This window comes from Gasterosteus aculeatus, chromosome 15 (genome assembly GCF_964276395.1).
Source record: "Gasterosteus aculeatus chromosome 15, fGasAcu3.hap1.1, whole genome shotgun sequence".
Taxonomy (NCBI): domain Eukaryota; kingdom Metazoa; phylum Chordata; class Actinopteri; order Perciformes; family Gasterosteidae; genus Gasterosteus; species Gasterosteus aculeatus.
In genome coordinates, this window is record NC_135703.1 from 8,250,468 (window position 1) to 8,270,559 (window position 20,092).

The 20,092-nt window shown below is 44.1% G+C and overlaps 3 protein-coding genes across 4 annotated transcripts; 2 read left to right on the forward strand and 1 right to left on the reverse strand.

The window, feature by feature from the left end:
- Positions 1-407: 407 nt before the first annotated feature.
- Positions 408-3,177, reverse strand: znf593 (zinc finger protein 593). Of its 2 annotated transcripts, XM_078090002.1 has the most exons (5): positions 2,726-3,177; positions 1,974-2,069; positions 1,586-1,793; positions 993-1,055; positions 408-878 (listed from the first exon to the last, which is right to left on the reverse strand). In XM_078090002.1, exons 1-5 carry the CDS (start codon positions 2,745-2,747, stop codon positions 752-754), a joined length of 516 nt encoding a protein of 171 aa, XP_077946128.1. In that variant the 5' UTR covers positions 2,748-3,177; the 3' UTR covers positions 408-751. The 2 variants fall into 2 exon arrangements, with proteins under 2 accessions (XP_077946128.1, XP_040055029.2); XM_040199095.2 differs by lacking the exon at positions 2,726-3,177 and having other exon boundaries at positions 1,974-2,094.
- On the forward strand, positions 2,046-13,956 carry rlf (RLF zinc finger). Its single transcript, XM_040199093.2, has 9 exons — positions 2,046-2,246; positions 2,441-2,674; positions 4,508-4,662; positions 5,525-5,606; positions 6,564-6,699; positions 6,803-7,005; positions 7,645-7,781; positions 7,939-8,080; positions 8,649-13,956. The coding sequence occupies exons 2-9, from the start codon at positions 2,495-2,497 to the stop codon at positions 13,350-13,352; spliced, it is 5,739 nt and encodes a 1,912-aa protein (XP_040055027.2). The 5' UTR covers positions 2,046-2,246; positions 2,441-2,494; the 3' UTR covers positions 13,353-13,956.
- A 608-nt stretch (positions 13,957-14,564) lies between these two features.
- On the forward strand, positions 14,565-19,847 carry zmpste24 (zinc metallopeptidase, STE24 homolog). The gene is made up of 9 exons (XM_040199094.2): positions 14,565-15,013; positions 15,671-15,817; positions 16,062-16,265; positions 16,779-16,931; positions 17,073-17,214; positions 17,393-17,553; positions 17,953-18,057; positions 18,185-18,328; positions 18,450-19,847. The coding sequence occupies exons 1-9, from the start codon at positions 14,906-14,908 to the stop codon at positions 18,672-18,674; spliced, it is 1,389 nt and encodes a 462-aa protein (XP_040055028.1). The 5' UTR covers positions 14,565-14,905; the 3' UTR covers positions 18,675-19,847.
- Positions 19,848-20,092: the final 245 nt, after the last annotated feature.

Consider the following 20,092-nt stretch of genomic DNA (forward strand, 5'->3'; position numbering starts at 1 on the left):
CCAAGGAATGACGCCTAAAACCCCATAACTATATGTTTGTGTGCCAATGCACGCTGTGATTATTGCCTTGTAGTTCCATGATTTCCAGTAGAAGTGAAGGGCCTGTTTCTGCTTGACTTGCCGTTGGTATTTCCACACGTCAACAGCAGGGGTGTGTTATAATGCAATGGTGACGATAACCAAATTTCATATAACCTTTTGAGAAGTAGAAAGATGGGCATGCACAAAGGGTGTGTTAGCCATATGCAATAACAAACCCAAATTAGGTTCAGACTGCAGTTATAATCAGGGCTATTTGTTGGCCAATTACAATGCTGAATTAATATATAAAGAAATGCTATTGATGCCTTTTGGAGTTTGTGCAAAAAAAAATTGGGGGGGGGGATTACAAAGTGGACTGGAGTCGCTTTCAAAATAACTGATGAAACAATGTTTTAATCAAACTTTGTAGTCAAGCATGAATGCAGTCCATCGACTATATGTTAAAGCTTATTAGTATTACACAAATGATCACTATTTTTAAAGACACATGTCACATTACATTGGCCAGATTAAGATGAGACTTTCCTGCTTTGTTGATTGCCGGATGACCACTAGCTAAAAATACTGCACAAACACAGACAAAAGAAGTGTGTCAAAAAAAAATCACCTAAAATGCACTGAACATTTGTCACAGCAAGAAAGAATATAAGCAATTGTGTAAATGCTTCTGCAATTTAATTGATCAGTCCATAGATTCAGTAAGCAGCTCTCAGACCATGTCCTCTTCCACAGCCTGTGTCTTCACTTCAACCTTTTTTGGTTGGATGTAGGAGCCCATTCCCGCTGCTCGCTCTGCCTCCGCCTGTGTGTAGGGCTCCTCGCTGAGCTTTTTCAACCTGGGTGGAAAAATAAGAGAAGGGAATCTCTGAAAATCGCAGGTACACTTGGCTACTGTATAGTTATCAGGGACCGAATTCAGATGAACCACTTTCAGACATATGGTGCCTTACCGTCTTTTGTGCACTTTAGTTTTGAAGTGCTCCTTCATGGATCTCAAGTCCACAAAATATCTCCTGCAGGACATGAAGGGCCACATTGTTAAAAGCTAAGCGCAACCAACTGTTTATTTTTTATTTTTTACAACCGTTATCTAATCAGCTAATCTCAATGAGTTCAAGATTGATTTTGCATGAGACACGTGACTTAAGGAATAGAAATAAGAACAGAGATAAGTCACACAGGAGAATCCCAACCGGGCAACACGAGGTGAGTTGCTTTTAGGATCTGCAAATTAATTTCCTCACTGTTACCAGCTGAACAGAACATTTGGAAGCGTTTGTAGGCATTTTCATAACAGCGTTCTTATTGGAGCAGAAGGATTTTACACTGCGATATGGAGGTTTTTACTTAAGTAAAAAGACCAACGATCATCTCACCACAATTTGTACTGATCAGACCAAATGACCAATAACCAGACGCACCCTTATCATTGGTTGTTACACATTACAATCAGGGCAATTGCCAAACAACAACAACAACAAGGGAATCAACTGTACTCAAGGCCTCTTTGAGGACCAAACTGATAAGGTGCATGTGAACCTACGCGCAGTGTAAGCAGTAGTGTTGCGCACAGCCCGTCACATCCACGTCGACCTTCTGGTGCAGCAGCTTGGCGGCGGTCTCGGGCTTCATGTCCGCGTGGATCTGGTCCAGGTCCTTGGTCCTGCGTTTAGTCTTCCATGTCTTTGAGATGCTCTTCTTTTTGTCGCTGTTGTGATTTCCCGTTTGTTTGGACTTCCCCATGGCGGATCCTGATTAGCAGAAGACGTGGGAAACCAAGATATCAGCAAATGTAGACGTTCACGTCATCAAATCGGATGTGGTGGAGTAAAGTTATTGCCCGTCAGAAATAATCGGGACAGGGACATGAGTGATATAGCAGATTTCCTTCTAAAAAACACACACTTGTTTATCGAGTGAGGATTTCTTACCTTTCACACGCGTGGCCGAGAGGACTGAAATGTATTTCCGGGTCACGGAAAGTAGGAAAACAAAAGTACCACAGGGGGGCGCTAAACACCACGATTCTGCGAACATGATAGGAAATAACATGGCGTCACGCTATAGCCATTAAATATAAGAAGTATGCCAAATGTTTGGTCAAGTTAAACATTATTGTTCAATTTGCAACATATAAAAGAAAACTTCACGATCAAGGGGAGTTGAAGGAGGGGAGAACACCCTCTTTATGAATATTCGGACAGGTAAGTAATTAAATAGTCTTTCACTATAATTTATGGAGTATACGATGCGTTGAATGAATATAAACGTCTAATAAACAACAGCAACGTGCAAACAAATAATACAAAATTGGTAAAAATCAAATTTGTACAGATCGTCATCTCTCCCAGTGTGCGGGGTTGATGTTTAACTGACACGTATAGAAATATTCCGACAGCACTTGAACGCGGCGTCAGACTGCACTGCATACGCGCCGTGGCGGAGTGCGAAGATGGCGGAGAATAATGTCGAACCAGAGCACGAATGGAGCGACCGGGCCCTAGATGCGGCCGATGACACTCTGGTTGCAATGGAAACCCTGCTGGCCACACTGAGAGCCTTTGAAGACGTACTCAGGCAACAGGAAATATCCATAGCATCTTCCACGGAGTACTGCGACAACTTCTGTCAGGTAATGTATACATGCAGCAGCGACGCTACGGTTAGCTTAACGTTAGCTCACCTAGGGTTGCGTTCTCTCGCATCCCGCTAACTGACGTTAGCTGCTCTGCGACGGCCGCTGGCCCGCTATCCGCCTGGTCAAGTTTACGGTTGGTTCTACAACCGCGGAGCTGTCCGTTGGCGTTGGCGTTGACGTACGCATCTAATGGCACGTTTCAATACCCGGCTATAGGTGGACATCAGTGGGCCAATGCTACTGCAACGTTGCGTTGTCAGTTGAGACACATATTGCCTGTTTGCTGGTTTTTAAGTTATCGCGGTTGAGCTGTGACTTTGTCGATTTCCAAACACACTCGTAAAGATAAACCTGACATATGCTTGTTTACACGTAATATTGCTGCATGTTTGCATGTGCGTGGGGCGGGGCGGCGTCACGGTATGTTTATCCCAATCTAACGGTGGAGCGAGACACACAAGCGCGTTCCGTTCGTTTTCATGGTTGCTTCTTTGTGTATCATTTTGCATTTTGGTTTTTTTTCTTCTGTTAGTCACCGTGTGATCATCCGCTGTGTCAAACGTTACTGTGTAATGTTGCCGACCTGACGTGATATTCGTCTCTTAACAATGGAGGCGTTGTCATTCTCCATATCACAGCAGGTGTAAACACAGGTTCTTTTTTTTTTTTTTATTACCGGTGAAAATATGGGAACTTCCACTTTCTGGTGGTAACGTTAACTGATGTAAACAAAGCACTTAGATTTTCAATGTGCAAGGCAAAGCACCTGTATTGGGCTAAAACTTGGTGACCAGCCAAAGTGGATTGTACGTTAGATAATAGTTATTCATTAGCCAGCTCACTGTGATTGAATGTTTTACCTTTAGCCAGAAGATTTACCTGCATAAATACATCTTTTCATTGAATGAGATAACCATCGCTACTGAGGCATTTCTCACTTGGTGTGTTGCGGCTCAAGTGCAGGTATATTAGCACAACTTTTTGGGGATTTAAACCAAAACATTCGTTCTTTTCCCCCTCATTGTAGATGAATGATGTCAGACAAGTATACATACAGTGAAACAACAACGTGCAATGTCTGTTTAGTCAAATATTGTGAACATTGTAAACAATAATACAAATATGCTGGAATAAATATAGAATGATTCATTTAACAGTTTTTTTATGGATATGTACATTGTGTGCATGCTCACACAGTGGGTTGAAGTTTGTCTTATTAATATTCTGTTGGACTCGGAAGTGGCCCGGATGTAATTAGTACACGGATATATGGGTCTCCAGGGTTGAGACTTATTGCTGGCTCCCTTTGAGACGGCGCCGTATATTTAGACTGAAGGGAATGAAGGTGTTGCCTCTGTAGACACAAGCAGCAACCCCCGATGGTTCTTCTGTCTGCGAAACAGGACTCGTGGGCTACTGACAGAGACGATGAGTTCATGTGCGACGCAGCAGGCTACAAACCGACGCATATGTTCACTCTTCTGTGTTTGGGGACATTTGAGACAGTTTTTTTTTCTTTGGGTTTTGTTGAATTAAAGGAAGGAATTGTGTTGGTGTATAAGTTAAAGTCCCTTTCTTTTTTAGTGCACCTTCACTCACTATTTAAGGAATAGGTTTGTCACATGCTGTACAGTCTAGTCCCCCCGGGCCCAATCAGCAGCATCTCACACCAGACGCGATGTCAGCTGGCATCAACCAGGTGTACACCGGTGTCTCCCTCAGGTGGAACCGGATCTCTCGCTGACCTGTCCTCTTCTGATTGCAGCTTTTTTTTTTGAGAGCATTTTTGCTTTTTCGTCATTTTGTGTGCTTTTTGTGTGTTCGTAGGCACTGATGCACTATGCTGGGAGCAGGAACTCCATGGAACATGGTCTGCCTCTTCTCGAGGTCTACTGTCTGTCCATTAACTGTTTTGCCGCGGCCCGATCTCACCTCACCGCAGAGTCGGACCGAGTGGCCCTTGTTCTGAAGAGACTAGCTTTGTAAGTACTGACAAACGGATATGTGTGTAGTAGTGACTATAGTTTATCCTGTTTGGTGAAGCCATTTAATTGTTCGCCGTCTGGATTCAAGGTTAAGCGATTGTCGCATTAAAGTATTCATTAAGTTTACAAGTTAACACAAGCATGCAGTCATTAGTTTGCCTGAGTATGTGTTAGTTAATGCATTTGCTTTCACTTATCTGTTAATTGGATGATAGACGGTTCTGTTCTTCACCCTGACATCCTTATACACCCTTCACAGAGCTGCAAGGATGGATGTGCAGCTTAGTGTGTTGTTGGTTTTCTTTTCAATCCATTTTCAAAAGACGAGGCTCCTCCAGATTTCCACTTTCTTAAAAACTAACAAGCCAATCAAGGTTTTGAATTTGAAGTGTTTTTTTTCTTTTTTTTCCCCCCAAGTACTTGTGATAAACCGCATGGATGCGTTACAGGTCATGGAATAGTTAGTCCTCTGACAGCGCTAACATTTGATATAACAATATTGATGATATACAGACTGATGTTTTTCTTCTTTTAGTTGGTGGTGTTTCTTGTTTTACATGAAATGCTTCATACTGTAAATGACCGCTTTTCTGAACATTGGAAAATCTCATTCATAATGTATATTTCTTAATCACCACACATGTACTGCTGCTGCCATTAACCTCCTTCCCTAAGCAGATGTTTTTGGGTGAGGAATGTTGGTTGTTGTAGCTGAATACAAAATCTTTGAATGTACATATAAAATAATTAAAATGTCTAGACTTTATTTCTTTTTCTTTTGCTGGGGTCAATTAATAAAACTCTCCAGAATGATCGCAACCAAGTGAGATTACTTTGATCTCGTTGTCATTTCTTGTAGGAGCTGTTTTGAGCTGCTGCTGTCAGTGCCTGAGAATGAAATCCCATATCAAGCCTGGGTTCAGTTCCACCACTCTGTTCAGGTAGACGACCTCATTTCAAACCATTGTTTCCTGAGGGGATGCTGACTTTCCTCGGAAAAAAAGAATAAGCTTGTTTAAAGATGAAGATTCAAAATGCCGTTCTGGTTGTCCGGGCCTCAGCAGGTGTTTCAAAAGCCTTGTGATAGTCTGCTAGAGAAGCTTGAGAAAAAAGGGCCAGGCGCTGGTGCAGATTGCAGTGTTTCCCTTTTGTTGAGTCTAAACCTCCGGGGATTATAACACCCAGTTTATCCTGGGCAGGCAGTTTTATATAAATTCATTCTTGCCGGACATAACCGACACAGTATGAGGAGCCATGTGAACCCGAGGGGGTTGACAAAAAAGGAAACGTTTATTTCAGCTAGAAATGTAGTTAACTTAAATAGTCACTGATATCCGGTTAATATATGTTCAAACTTTACCACCCTATTTACAAAAAAACAACTGATTTCATAACTACATTGCACTGCAATTCTTCTACATATGGACATAGTGACTGTTCCATCAGTGACAGCTGGAATCGACTGACAGCTATTCAGAGAAGGTATCAACTGGATCAAAGAGGAAATAAAAATGGCTCCGCAAGTCTGAGATAAAATCACGGTTTGTTAAATACAACCCAAACAGCGACCAGGTTAAACTCTCTGTTACCACGGTAACTAAAGTTTAAGTTCCAGCTTTCTTTGGAACTAAAAGTTTCCTTTTTTTTGAGGATTAAAAAAGGTTTCCACTTTTCGCTTCATTAAAACAGGACCCTGATGTTAATTTCAGATAAAGGTAGTTTTTTTTTTTTAGTAATGTGAACTAATGGCCCTTTAAATATTTATGTATAAAGCTTGTTATCTCATGAAATTCCCCTTATGGTAGTAGTGGAAGTGTGTGTAGCACACCAGCAAAATACGGCTTCATTTATTAGATCATTTAGAACTTTTATTCCCGCTGTGTGTGTGTCTACTGCAGATTGCCCATGATACCTTGCTACAGTACGGAAGCACAGACCTCCAAGCTTTACTCCAGATCACGGGAGAGGGAGGAGCCTGGAGCAACCCCGTCCTTACATCTCTCCTCACCGGTCAGCCAACCAACCCACAAGAAGGTTGGAAAAACTCTCCTATGCCTTTTGTCCTTTTGCGCTGCTCCATGACTGCTCGCTGCGTCGTGGCAGTTTGCTCATCCCGTCTGTCCTATTCTGTCGCTAGTTGATGCATACATCAGCTTGGAGGGCGAGGGCTTCATGGAGATGCGGGTCAAGCACCTGGAGAAGATGGGCGAAGTGGCCAAGGCGGTGGTGCTGGCCAAAGCTTGCACCGAATGCAGCGTCATCTCCAACCAAGCTACCTTCCGTCAAACATTTGTCTCCCTGCTTTGTCACCTGCTGCCCAACGAAGAGGCCATCATGGAGGTATTACAACACAAGGGGAGAAATACTTGCACCAGAGTTCCACTTACCGACATGTCGCTCAAACATTTGATCATCCTTTTGTCCAATTTGACAGCTGCGATTTAAATGTGGCATTAAAAATATGTATCCACGTCTCGAGCCTGCCGTGAAACCTGCTACCTGCACCGTGAGGTCTAAACCGTTAAAAGTAATAGTGAGATGGTTGAAATGGCCAGCCTCTGCTGAACATGCATGAAGAGACGTATGGTTCTGGCAGGGTGTGCGGAGCGCTCACGGCAGGCTGTCAGAGTCCAATCTATAGTTAGTAGTCTCTCACACACACTAACTTACACATACACATCAGCTGTAATTATCTCCCAATTGGTAATATATAAATGTTTTTCTAAAAGCTGCTGGAATTGGAAGATGATGGGTTTAAGGCAGAGGTGCCCAATAGGTCGAAAGCAGTACGAGTAGATCGCATGCCATCGATTGAACTGAATATCTTACTACCTTAGTTTTTTTTTATGAGGAACTGATTACACCCCATATCACACATTTCATTTGCAAGCCTGAATTTAGCTGATGCCGCAGCATGTGTTGCCTGTCATGTTGTTTTCTAAGCTGTCAACATTCTTTTTTTTCCCCTCTTTCGACCAGATATCCAGACTCGACTGCAAGGATGTGCTGGAGATCACGTGTAATTTGGAGACTGAGGGGGAGGAGAACACCGCCTTCATCTTGTGCACAACTTTCCTGACACAGCAGCTTCAGCAGCAGAGCCTTTACTGCTCCTGGTGAGTCCACAACCCGTGTACATTATGTATTTATGCCTCAAGTCCAATAAAGGGGCTCTTCAAATAAGTGTTTTCTTTGTTGTTGTCATCAGTGAGTCAAGTGTGGTGGATATAGTTTTAAGAGCAATTTCAAATGTCTCATTTTTTCTATCCAAAGGGAGTTGACTCTGTTGTGGAGTAAGCTTCAGAAGAGGATCGACCCCTCGTCGATGTCTCTTCTGGAACGGTGCCTTCAGCTAGGTGCTATTGCCAAAACCGTGCACCATTTGCTTTGCCTGGTCCGTGTCATTCAGACTGAGGTCAGCCCAACATCCACACTGTCCATTGTTATACGCTGCTTTAGTGCGTGCATTGGTTATATAAGGCCCCCCTTTAAGCGTTTGAGTCGAGCAGAGACGTATAGTGGAAACAGGAGTGGTTCTATTTACTGAGCAGCCACAGGAAGTAAACAGAGGAACTAAAAGCCTTATCGTGCACTTCCTGTTTGTTTTTTCACCACATCTGAAGTGTCGGAAAAGGAAAAAAAAAAATGATATGTCATTTTTTAAATGATGCACTCATTTTCAAACATTTGAGTCTTTGATCTTTAACGCTTGTTCAGGGATAATGATAATGGGGACACACATATGCGGAAAGGGAGGCTGAAAACTAGATGATTTGTTGTGTGAAACTGAATAAGTCCTAATGTTTCCAAATGATGATATATTCAAGTTACCCCAGCCTGGAAGTTGTATTTGAACTGAACATACTATAACATAGTACTATGATCTATTAGCTAAAGGCTTTCACATTAAGTCATGTTTATTTCGTATTAGCCTATGATTATTTAAAGAGACTAATGCTAAAACCGTATCACTTTATTTACAGACGGAGGAAATAGGGGTACCTGCCTCAGTAGAACTTTGCGTCAAGGCCCTTCAACTTCCAAAGCAGGACGACTCTGAATCGAGGATCTCTGTCTGTAAGTCTGTGTCCTGCCTACTTCCACGGGACCTCGAAGTATCGCGAGCCTGCCTACTCACAGAGTTCCTGATTGGCCCCAGCCAGGACATCTTTGGGTCCCTTCGGGAGCTTTACCTACGCCCAGACCAGAAGTATGACCAGGAAAATGAGATCATTCCCAACTCACTACGCTGCGAGCTGCTCCTAGCTCTGAAAGCATACTGGCCCTTTGACCCCGAATTCTGGGACTGGAAAACTCTAAAGTATCACTGCATCTCCCTTCTGGGGTTGATGTCACAGTCCGAGGGAGAAGAAGAAGAAGAAGAAGAAGAAGGAGAGGAAGAAGAAGTTGTAGACAAAAAAGACACTGGTAAACAACACAACTCACGGGGAATCACAGTGAAAGTAGAATCTGAGTATGAAAGGTCGATGAATGGAAGTGTCGATGGTCACGAGCAGCTTGAGGAAACGCAGTCTTCCGAGTTGGCAGACATTCCAGGTGATTCGGAGACAAAGAAGCCCAGGTTCTGCTGTCAGATATGCAAGCGATCGATCGCTGACACCCAAATCGTTCACCACTCCAAAAGGCACGCAGGGGACGACAGCCACCCCTGCCCCCTCTGCCTCGTGAACTTTAAGAGAAGGAGGGATCTCGTTCCTCATCTGAAGGACCATGTGCAGAGCGAAACGCACGAGAACAGCGTGAAGAAGGAGGACGGTCAGAGGCGGCCGGATGAGGACGACGATATTGAACCCGGTGAGATCACCGTTGACCCTTCCTTAATGCAGTATTATGAATCCACGCATGATCCAGACGTGCTGCACCACATCGTGCAACAAGCCAAAACCGTGAAGGAGAACAACGTGGACAATGACGAGCACGTGACGTTCGAATACATCGACCAACACTTCAGTGTGCAGAACCGGGAGGAGTACCCGTGTCCAGGAACCGGGTGCCCTCGGACTTTTAAGCATTCCAAGTACTTGTACGTGCATTTGAAGTCGGAGCACAAAGGCGACGACAATGTGAAACATTTCCATCAGGTGAGGGACATGCGGGAGAAGTGTGTTTTTTGTAGACGGCATTTTGTCTCCGCCTACCATCACCGCAAACATCGAAGAGTTCACTACGGGGATCGGCCTTACACGTGCGTGATCATGGGTTGCGGCGCTCAGTTTAAGACTTCCAATGAACTTGTCACGCACAAGCACACCCATGGCTACCACCTCCACTACCAGTGTGAGCTCAAAGACTGTTACGTCACCTACTCCGACCTGGGGCAGATCTATCACCACGAGGCGCAGCATTTCAGAGACGCGGCGTTTACCTGCTCCAGCGCCAAATGTGGCAAATACTATTTGTCCAAAAAGGAATTCATGAAACATTTATCCACACACAACATCACCTTCTCCGAGGAAGACTTTGAGGCACAGAGGAAGGCAAAGCGGAAACTCCTCAAGGCGGTTACTGAAGCCACGGTCCACTCTAATAAGCCAGATGCAGAAGTGGCGGTAAAGGTCGAAACCCCGAGCGCTTCTGCAGTAAGTTGTGCCTCCTCTCTGCCGGCGCCTCAAAGCAACGAGCCCAAAGACGCAGGAAATGACGGCAAGGAGCCCAAAACCACGGTGACCTTGGTCGCTGTGTGCTTTGATGGGAGTAAGTTCACCTGTGGGTTTGAGAAGTGCGGCATGACTTTCTCCAGAGCCAGAGACGTCCAGAGGCATCTGAAATGCGCCCACCCAGAACACCTTAAACTGGAGAACAAAGAGCACAAACACGACAAAGAGCGCTTCTCAAAGTCCAAAGGGGCAAAGGCTAAAACGGAGCCAGACAGTAAGCAGAGGGGAAGGGAGGAGGACACGATTCCACCTCAACCCACGGAGGCCGACAAAGAAAGAAAAGAAAGCAACGACACAAACTCTTTGTGCCTTCAGGCTGAAAAAGATGTCCTGACTGAAATTCTCGTTGGGCTCGGCAAGCTGGACCTGAACTCCCCATCGCCTGGCAGTCCGAAAAGCGAGGCGCCTCAGTCCAACCCAGAGTCCCCTGCATCGGAAATCTCTCCGGCAACCATGGCGAGGCCCCCTGTGGTGCTGATTCAGCAGAAGTCCCACCCTGAGGAAAAAGTGACAGTCCAAATGGAAACGGCCACAGCCGCCGATGGAGAAGGCAGCGGTGAACCATTAGCCGCCGCTAAGCCCTACGTCTGCGAGATGAAAGGTTGCGACTTTAGGACCGCTCAGAGCTACAGCTTACGGCGACACTACAACACCAAACACGGCCGCACGGTCGAGCAGGCCAAGCGGCTGACTTCTTTGAGCACAACGTATTTCAAGCCTTATGTGTGCCAGATTTGTTCCAAGAGTGTCAGAGAGAAAAATGCTTTGAGGACCCACTATATTCAGAAACATAAACTAAGTGAGACTCTGGTGGAAAAAATAAGCTGTACATCAACATGGTTTGAGGGCAAAAAAGACGCTAAAAAAACTGCACCTCAGCACTTGAAAGTATGGAAGAAAGACGTCCCCAAGCTGCACAGCCAAGAGGGAAAAGGCCCGTCCCGGGTTAGCGAAAATGGACAAAACTTGGACAATCATTCTCCCTCTGAGGAGGAAGGCGAGGAGGAATCAGAGGGAAAGGAGAGAGACGACGAGCAGAGGGGAAAAAGTGAGGACTCGACCACACAACAGGTCCGAACCACCAGACGCCTGGTAGCCAAAGGTAATCTCTGCTACATACTGGACAAATTCAGTAAACCCTTCCATTGTGTGGCAAAAAACTGCGACGCTGCTTTTTCCACCCAGGGGGGCCTGGTACGCCACCTCCAGCTGATCCACCATTACAATCGCTCTCAGCTCCTGCTAGAAAAGGACATCGACGCGAATCCCAGTCTGGAAGCCCGAAAGGAGCCTGCCAAGAAGAGGCCTCCCCCGAACTCTGATGAACCTCAGCCCCAGTACAAGTGTCACTTTGCCAACTGCCACGCTTCCTACCACCTAAAAAGCAGCTTAGTGCGTCACACTCGCGATTCGCACTCCCAGCCGCCAGAGCCCATAAGGTGCGATTTCGAAGGCTGCACGAGGGCGTTCAGCCACGACAGTGCGCTTAAAAAACACACACTCTATAGTCACTGCGAGTACTACGACTCGCTGGTGGTGCGTCTGCAGAGCACTCACAAAAAGTCCATCAGCGGATGCCAAAAGAAGCTCATCGTCGCCCCACAGAGTCCTCAGAGAGAAGAGCCCGCTTCTGACGCCTCACGGGCGGGGGGATCTAGTCCGCCCGCCGACGGGACTCCTCGGTCAGAGGAGGACGGGGAGAAGGTGGTGGAGAAGGAGGAGGAGGGCGGCGAGGAGGAAAAGGCGGAGGTGACGTCGGCGGAGAAAGTGCCGAAAGAGACGAGAACTTACAGCCGTTACGTCTTCAGATCTCACGAAGAAGCGCTGCAGATGTGCCAGGATCGCTGTATGCGCGCTGCCTACCCGTGCATGGTCCAGGACTGCGACTCGGTGGTCACGTACTTGAAGAGCTTGCACCGGCACTACCTGAGGGTTCACGGCATGCGGCCCCTCGAGCTTTCCAGACATAAAGAGGAGCTGGTCTTCAACGCCGAGCAGCTGGAGGAATTGATTCAGAGGAAGTCCGCCAGGCCACCGGCCCCAGGAGCGTGTTCCCCGAGTGGAGTCCACAAAATGGAGTATCAGGCGGAGCCGGAAAACCCGGGCGGGCTGCCATCCCCCGTGAGCTTACACCCCGTCAAGGCAGACGCACAAGAGGAGGCTAATTGTGATCCACAGGGGTTCCCCCAGGTGCAGGAGGAGGAGGAAAAAGGAGAGGAGACGACGACGACGCTGCTGCCGCCGCCCGTGGAGACAAATGGCGTCCTCGTTGGCGCGGACGAGGTGCTGTACGGCGAGCCGAGCACAGGCGGGGACCCCGAGGACACTTCCGCAGCCACGCTGAGCAGCCAGAAACCAGAGGAGAGACTAAGCTTGGATAAGATCAAACCGCTCCTCCGTCCCCTCACTGTTGACCTCTCTCCGCCGTGCTCGCTGCGCTTTACCCCCGAGGACGTCGTCCAAGACGGCGGCAAGGCGTCGAGCTGCTCGGCCCCGCCGCCACCGATGCCCCCGCCGCCCCCTCCTGTCCGGCAGCCGTTAAAACGGAAAAACGAGTTGTCCGAACCGCCTTCGAACCTGAAGGAGCCTCTGCCTCGCAGCCCTGCCAACATCACCGCCTACAAGCCGACCGGCTTCGAGTCCTCATTCCTGAAGTTCATACAGGAGACGAGCTCGAAGGACAAAGGCGCGGCGGCGGTCAGACGGCGGGACTCGTTCAGACGCAGTTGTTCCGTCAAGGAGAACAACCAGCTGGGAGTCTCCCACACCCGCAGCAGGCGCACCCATTCCCTCTTGCTGAAGCCTCACACTATAACCGGCGACGTCACATCGATCCAAAACTTGAAGTCCATCTTGGACAAAGCGCTGGCGGGGTGCGGGGACCTGGCCATCAAGCAGCTTCAGTACCTCAGACCCGTGGTGGTCCTGGGGAGGCCAGTGTGCAGCGCCACCCTGCCCGACCTCTTCCCGTCGGACAGCAACAGCAGCAAGCTGCTTCTTGGAAGTTAGTTGAACTGAGCACCTTTTAACATATGACAAATTGCTTTGTATTTTCACATTCTCTACCAGTAATTATATTTCTCCCAAAAATATTAGTATTGGCTATTTTTTCTTTTTTTTTTTAAGTTGTCAAATTTAGTGCTAATAACATTTATATAATTATATTAAGATAACAAGCTTCAACAGTGCACATTTTTAGAAATGTTATATGAAAGCATTCAAATAACACCTGTTGTTATAATAACTCACTATGAAAGTGTATATACTGTAGTTATTCATGATGTACAGATTTTCAGATCGTTAGAATTGTTGAGTAGTGTATTGCAAGGCCTTCTCAGTTGTGTGAAAATGTGACTAAAACAGACACTTCCTGATTAAAAAAATGACTCATGGAATATGTTTGAATATTTTTCACTTAAGTTTGTATTAAATCAGTGTTTGGATGCAGCGGACAGATAATGGCAGACATGTATCTGACACGTTTTAATGAATTACATGTTGAAAAATAGTCCTTTACTCTTATGTAAGTAACTTGTTTTGTATACAAAGTAATTATGAAATTGTAGCATAGGAGCTGTTTGCTAAATTGAAAATACACTCAAGTAATTTAAAATATACTTTGTATGTCAATTATTCCACTGCCTGGACATTTAGTATTTACTATAGACGATATGAAATATGGTGCTATTATCAGAATTGTAGAGTATACTATTTTGTGTGTTAGGGGTTGGTGCACATTCTTTTACAAAAATGTTTGAATTTAAAAGTTTACGCATAAAATCCAAAGCCATACGATATTGCAGCATTGAAATATTAAATAGAGTGGGAGATATATTTCACATCAAAGGCTGTGCATTTAAAATGCCAATGCACAACACCACGAACACGTATATAATACAACGGTTATTTTTTTCTTTTGGGTAAAACTGTTGACATTGTTTTCTAACAACCTCAATAATCTTCCCAAATCCAACCCTTAAACGGTAAATTAAAGTGTTAATTTGTTTGAGTTATATATTCGTTTGGGGGCTCTGTATGGAAAGAAGTTTACCTTATCGTTTATACTGTTCTTGTTTAATTTATTCAACCATTTTTAGAAGGGAACAACTTCTTCAGTCGTCTTGATTGAGACCCAAGTAAAAATGATCTGATCAGTTACTACTAACTAGTGGTTAATGTAAACATCATTACAATAAAACGAAGGCGGAACTAAAACTCTAGCTGCGGTTTCCACAGGGGCAGAGTTTGTGGCCACACACCTCGCCGTTAGATTCGCGTCTCGCATGAATGGAGCGATATTAACTGTAAAAGCCTTAATTTAAATGTAAACTGAACGCATAGTTTTTGTAGTTTGACATTTTAGTCGTTATCTGTCGATTTAACGTGGAAACAGTGTTCCATTTATTCAACGTTCTAGTGTTATAGTCTGTTTGTGGGAAAGAGTGCAAGCTAAATAGCTGCTAGCCTGAAACTAGCAGTCAGGCTAGGTGACGTTAACCTCATCGTTAGCCAGCGAGCTAGCCAGCCCTGCTCTGACAACAGAGACGTGAAACGCAGCAAAGATGGTCGAACATATACTCGACCTGCCGGTGGAGAAGCAGATCTTTTATGCTGTTTTGGGCTTTTCATGGACGGTGTATCTGTGGGAAGCATACCTTTCTTACAGACAGGTGAGCTAATCGTTTGACAGCATCGGGCTCGGAAGTTGTTCTTCTTTGTTGCTGTATGTGTTTTTCGAGGGGAAAACCCACTAAATCTAATTAAGTGATTAAATGAGCTACCGTTTGGTAACTGACATTTTTTTGTGTCCTTGATAGTAGAAGTTAATTTGAAAGTAGTCTATTGGTTTGATGACCCTTTTTATGCAACGTTTTCCCCACAACCTATAGTTACACAACTATTTATCTGTATCTATCTTGTCAGTAACAAATAGTTTGTAGTATGTATTCATAGGTGAAGCAATGACTATAAATAACATTTCCACTTTATGTTTGGAAGTGTTCAATCCCATTTTAAATTGAATCTTCAAAGAGAGACATTTACTCTCTGAATCGTGTACACAAATGGCATGGTTGCAGTGGTTTCTTCAGTTTGGTTATCTCCCTAAAGAAACAAAGTACAAAAGTGTGGTAAAAATTGTGTTTTACTTAACAGCAATAGAGGAGCAGTAGATGATTAAGAAATGAGTGCTATATATCCTTTCTGGAGCAAAATCAAAAATGCTTTTCCCCCTTATGATGTCTGATGTTATGGACCTCGGTCTCTTGAGGTAACGGTATAAATGAACTGATGTTTAACATGGATGTTTACTTCTTCCCCTTCCACAGAGGAGGACATACAGATCAACAACACAGGTGCCGCAGGAACTCCTGAGGATCATGGATTCTGAAACATTTGAGAAGTCACGTCTCTATCAGCTGGATAAAAGCAACTTCAGCTTTTGGTCTGGACTCTATTCTGAGACGGAGGGGACGGTAATACAACCAGCAGATTAAAAGCCATCCATCGCTTGACTTGCACTTTCACACTTTTTTCCTTATTCTGAGGATATGTTGAAAGTGAGCTCTTGGTGTCAATGTGTGTGTGTGTGTGTGTGTGTGTAGCTTCAAATTCTTCTTCGTGCCTCTCTACAAATTTACCAACCGTATAAATAAACATTTGTCATTGCTACGTGTTTGATTCATGTGTTCGGCTTATTCTGTACTCAAATCTTTTCAGTTGATTCTGCTCCTGGGGGGAATCCCGTTTTTGTGGGACACTGCTGGTTCCCTGACGTCTCGTATGGGATTAGGTTCAGAGTACGAGATCACTCAGTCGCTCGTGTTTCTGACGCTTGCCACCCTGTTCAGCGCCTTTACTGGACTTCCCTGGAGTGTGTACAACACGTTCGTCATAGAGGAGAAGCATGGCTTTAACCAGCAGGTACACTGACGGACTGAACAACAACAACAACAACACGCGCGCACGCACACCGTAGGCCTGAAATGCGTTAAATGTGTGTCATTTCCTTCCTGAGGAAGAACAGCAACTTGGATAATCTTGATTTCACAACAGCTATAATAACCAACTTGTAGATGTGTCACACTATCACCCTCTTATGAGATCCAAACCTGCGATAGAAGTTGTTTTGGCTTTATTTTGGAAAAGCATTTACTATTGGAAACAAAAAAAAGCGTGCAGAGCAAAGATGAAATAACGTCCTCATTATTTTTCACTATGAAAGCTTCTTCGCTCTATAATGGATTCAAACTATTATAGATTACAGCAGACCAAAGCAGCTTTCTCTCTGAACTAGACTGAAAGCCAGTGTGGTTACCATATATCTAAAATATCACCAGTGTATGACTCAAGCCACTGTTATTCAGGCATTTAAATGCACACACATCTATTTTCTAAAATCCTTTATTTCATGTATGAATGTCCTGTGCTCCTCAGACATTGGGGTTCTTCCTTAAAGATGCTGTAAAGAAGTTTATTGTGACCCAGTGTATCCTGCTGCCTGTCACCTCGCTGCTCCTCTACATCATCAAGATTGGCGGAGACTTCTTTTTCATCTATGCCTGGCTCTTCACACTGGCTGTTTCTCTGGTGAGTGCCATGTTCAACAGGTTCTGTTAATGAGGAGAAAATGTGAAGGAAAGTCAATTTTGCTCCGTCTGCATTGCACTCTGGCTGCTTTTGTGGTTCAGGGGACTTGTCAATGTATGTCCACTTCTCCTATGTCCTTAGGTGCTTGTCACAATCTATGCTGACTACATTGCTCCGCTGTTCGACAAGTTTGCTCCATTGCCAGAAGGAGAGTTGAAGACTGACATTGAGGCGATGGCCAAGAGTATAAGCTTCCCCCTCACGAAGGTTTATGTAGTTGAAGGTAAAGTAGGACAACTTCATAGACCATTTGTACCTACATACCCGTTTCAAGCTATTCTGACAACTTGTCACTGTCCCGTTATGAATATTTTATTTTTAAGATGCATTGAATATTTCCACAGGTTGATAGTACATAAACTTATTTTAAATTGTCTTTGAACTTTGTGTTGTATATGCAGGTTCTAAGCGTTCCTCCCACAGCAATGCATACTTCTACGGCTTCTTCAAGAACAAACGCATTGTTCTGTTTGACACACTGCTGGAAGACTACTCGCCTCTCAACCAGTCCGGAGAGCCAGAGAAAGAGGAAGAATCCAACGAATCCAAAGCCAAGCAAAAGGTTACATATCTATAAACTGTATTCAGAAATGTCCTGATTGCCTTCATGCAGACCAGGTTTCCTTACATAACTTATGTCTTTTTGAGAATTGTTGGTTTTTGTTTTAACAGCCCCCTAAAGTCATTCACATGCACATCCCGTAAATGTAATTTTATATTTTGTCTAGAAGACATTTTCTGTAAAAAATCTTTTTTTTTCTTTGAGGAAACGTAGATATTTTGCAAAGACAAGAAGGAAGCTCTCTGTTTTTTTTGAGGAGACTTCCATGTTTGGTAGCGCTCAAAAACAAAACTATTCAGGTGGTGGTTCATTCCACCACCTGTATTGACGCCGATCACACATTGTTTTTTTGTAATATCCGTCTGTGTAACAGTTGTTTCCTTACATATACTTTTACAGAACAAGAAACAAGGTTGCAACAACTCCGAGATCCTTGCTGTCTTGGGTCATGAGCTCGGCCACTGGAAGCTTGGCCACATGGTCAAGAACATCGGCATCAGTCAGGTGATTAATTTCTTCTTCTTTTTTCTTCACACAAAATTAGAAGTTGACTTTATTGATTGTGATCAAATGCAGACAATTGAGATGTCAGTTGATATGCAAATAACATCTTTTGTTTTTGTTTCTGCAGATGAATTCCTTCTTGTGCTTCTCCCTGTTTGCTGTGCTGATTGGACGCAAGGAGCTGTTTGTAGCTTTCGGCTTTAATGACAGCCAACCCACATTAATAGGCTTGATGATTATCTTCCAGTTCATCTTCTCCCCGTACAACGAGGCGAGTGTGGGATTGATTCACATCGTTTCTGTACAATTTTTAGCTGTTGAGTTAAATTAGTTATTAATACTATTTGATTTTACTAAAGACATCTTTTTTTCTAATATAATTTTCCCCGCAGGTCCTGTCCTTCTGTCTGACAGTCCTGAGTCGCAGGTTCGAGTTCCAGGCTGATGCTTTTGCACGCGGCATGGGCAAGGCCTCCGAGCTCTGCTCTGCCCTCATCAAGCTCAACAAGGACAACCTGGGCTTCCCAGTGGCTGACTGGTTGTTCTCCATGTGGCACTATTCCCACCCTCCCCTCCTGGAGCGCCTGCGGGCACTGGGCAGCATCAAGCAGGACTGACGGGGCTGGAAAGGGGAGGGTCGTCTGGTTCCTCCCCCAAAGGGCCTCCGCAGACCGCTCCTGGCCCTCTGACGCTCCCTGGCCTTTTTCTACCCATCTGCCCACTCGCCCCACCCAATCTTGTTAGAGTAATTTCTTTACTTGCCATATCTTCTGTTTGGTTCCTTTTTTGAAATGTTATTTTAAACAAAACCCAAATATATCAGCACAAGCCAGCCTAAACATATCTCAAGCCTGAACTGAAGTCTTCAGTTTTTCCATAGAAACCTTATATGCAGGAGCTGAGGTGAAATAGATCTGTATTTCGATAAGATCTTATTGCAGCACAAATCACGTTTAGCAGATTTACCTAAATGTTTACTTTCTGAAATGATTTTATTTCGGTACAATTTCTTAATATTTGCTTTGTACAATTAAAAGAAAATAAAGCAAAGTTTGATTTAAAAGCCAGACATTTAACTTAAAGAATTGTTTCGGTTGTGATGCAAACATGACATCCAACAGTTTTTTTAACTTAAAAACTGGTTAATCCCACAGAATTCAGTGATTTTATTTAAAACTCAAGATAATGTGTTTTGCAAATAAACAGGCAATAATTGTATTTGTCTCAAGTGCAACTGTTGCTTCTCAAGAAGTATCACCAAGCAAGCTCAAGAGTCTAAAAGTGAATATCATTCTCAGTTTTGGATAAGAACATGTAGATGCTTAGACATGGTGAAAATAATGGGAGTGCCTCTGATAATCTGTTTTTGTTCAACGGACGCATTATGAACAGAGCAGTGCAGAATATTTAATTTGAATTTAGGTTAGACATAATTTTTACACGCACTGCGGGGAACTTGTTTTATTTTTTCTAAAGCATGTGATTGCCGACAAGGTTCCAACCGTACCTGTACATATGTAACTTAAGGGAGTTAGAGTAATGGTGTATGATGTGAATTGTGGAAAATATTGAATGTGGTTTGACATTTTAAGTTGATGCTGTGTTTCTTAGTTTCTTCTCTTTGTTTTGGGCCGGTGTGAGCCCACAGTTGACTGGCAAGCAAAGTATTTACAGGGGACGTGGGGAAGTGGGTCCGCGAGGTTCCTTTCACCTCATAAGCCAGTGTGTGGTTTGTTCAGCGAGGGGACTGCTTACTGTCTTTACTGCATTGAATAAAATCCTTTGACGCATTTCTTACTGTTGTTTTTTTTTTTTAATACGGTTATAAAAGTAAAAAGTAAGCTTGTGTCAGTCTTGTATCAGTCCAATTATGGCAACATTCAGTGATAATCATGTGATATGGGATATACTTTAAAAGTAATGCACTAACTGTGCATTAGAAATGTGAGTCATTTGCTACTTAGCCAGTGAAATGAAAGGATTTTTCATGTAACTTGCAACTATTTAAATTAGATTAGCAATATAAGCCTTAAAT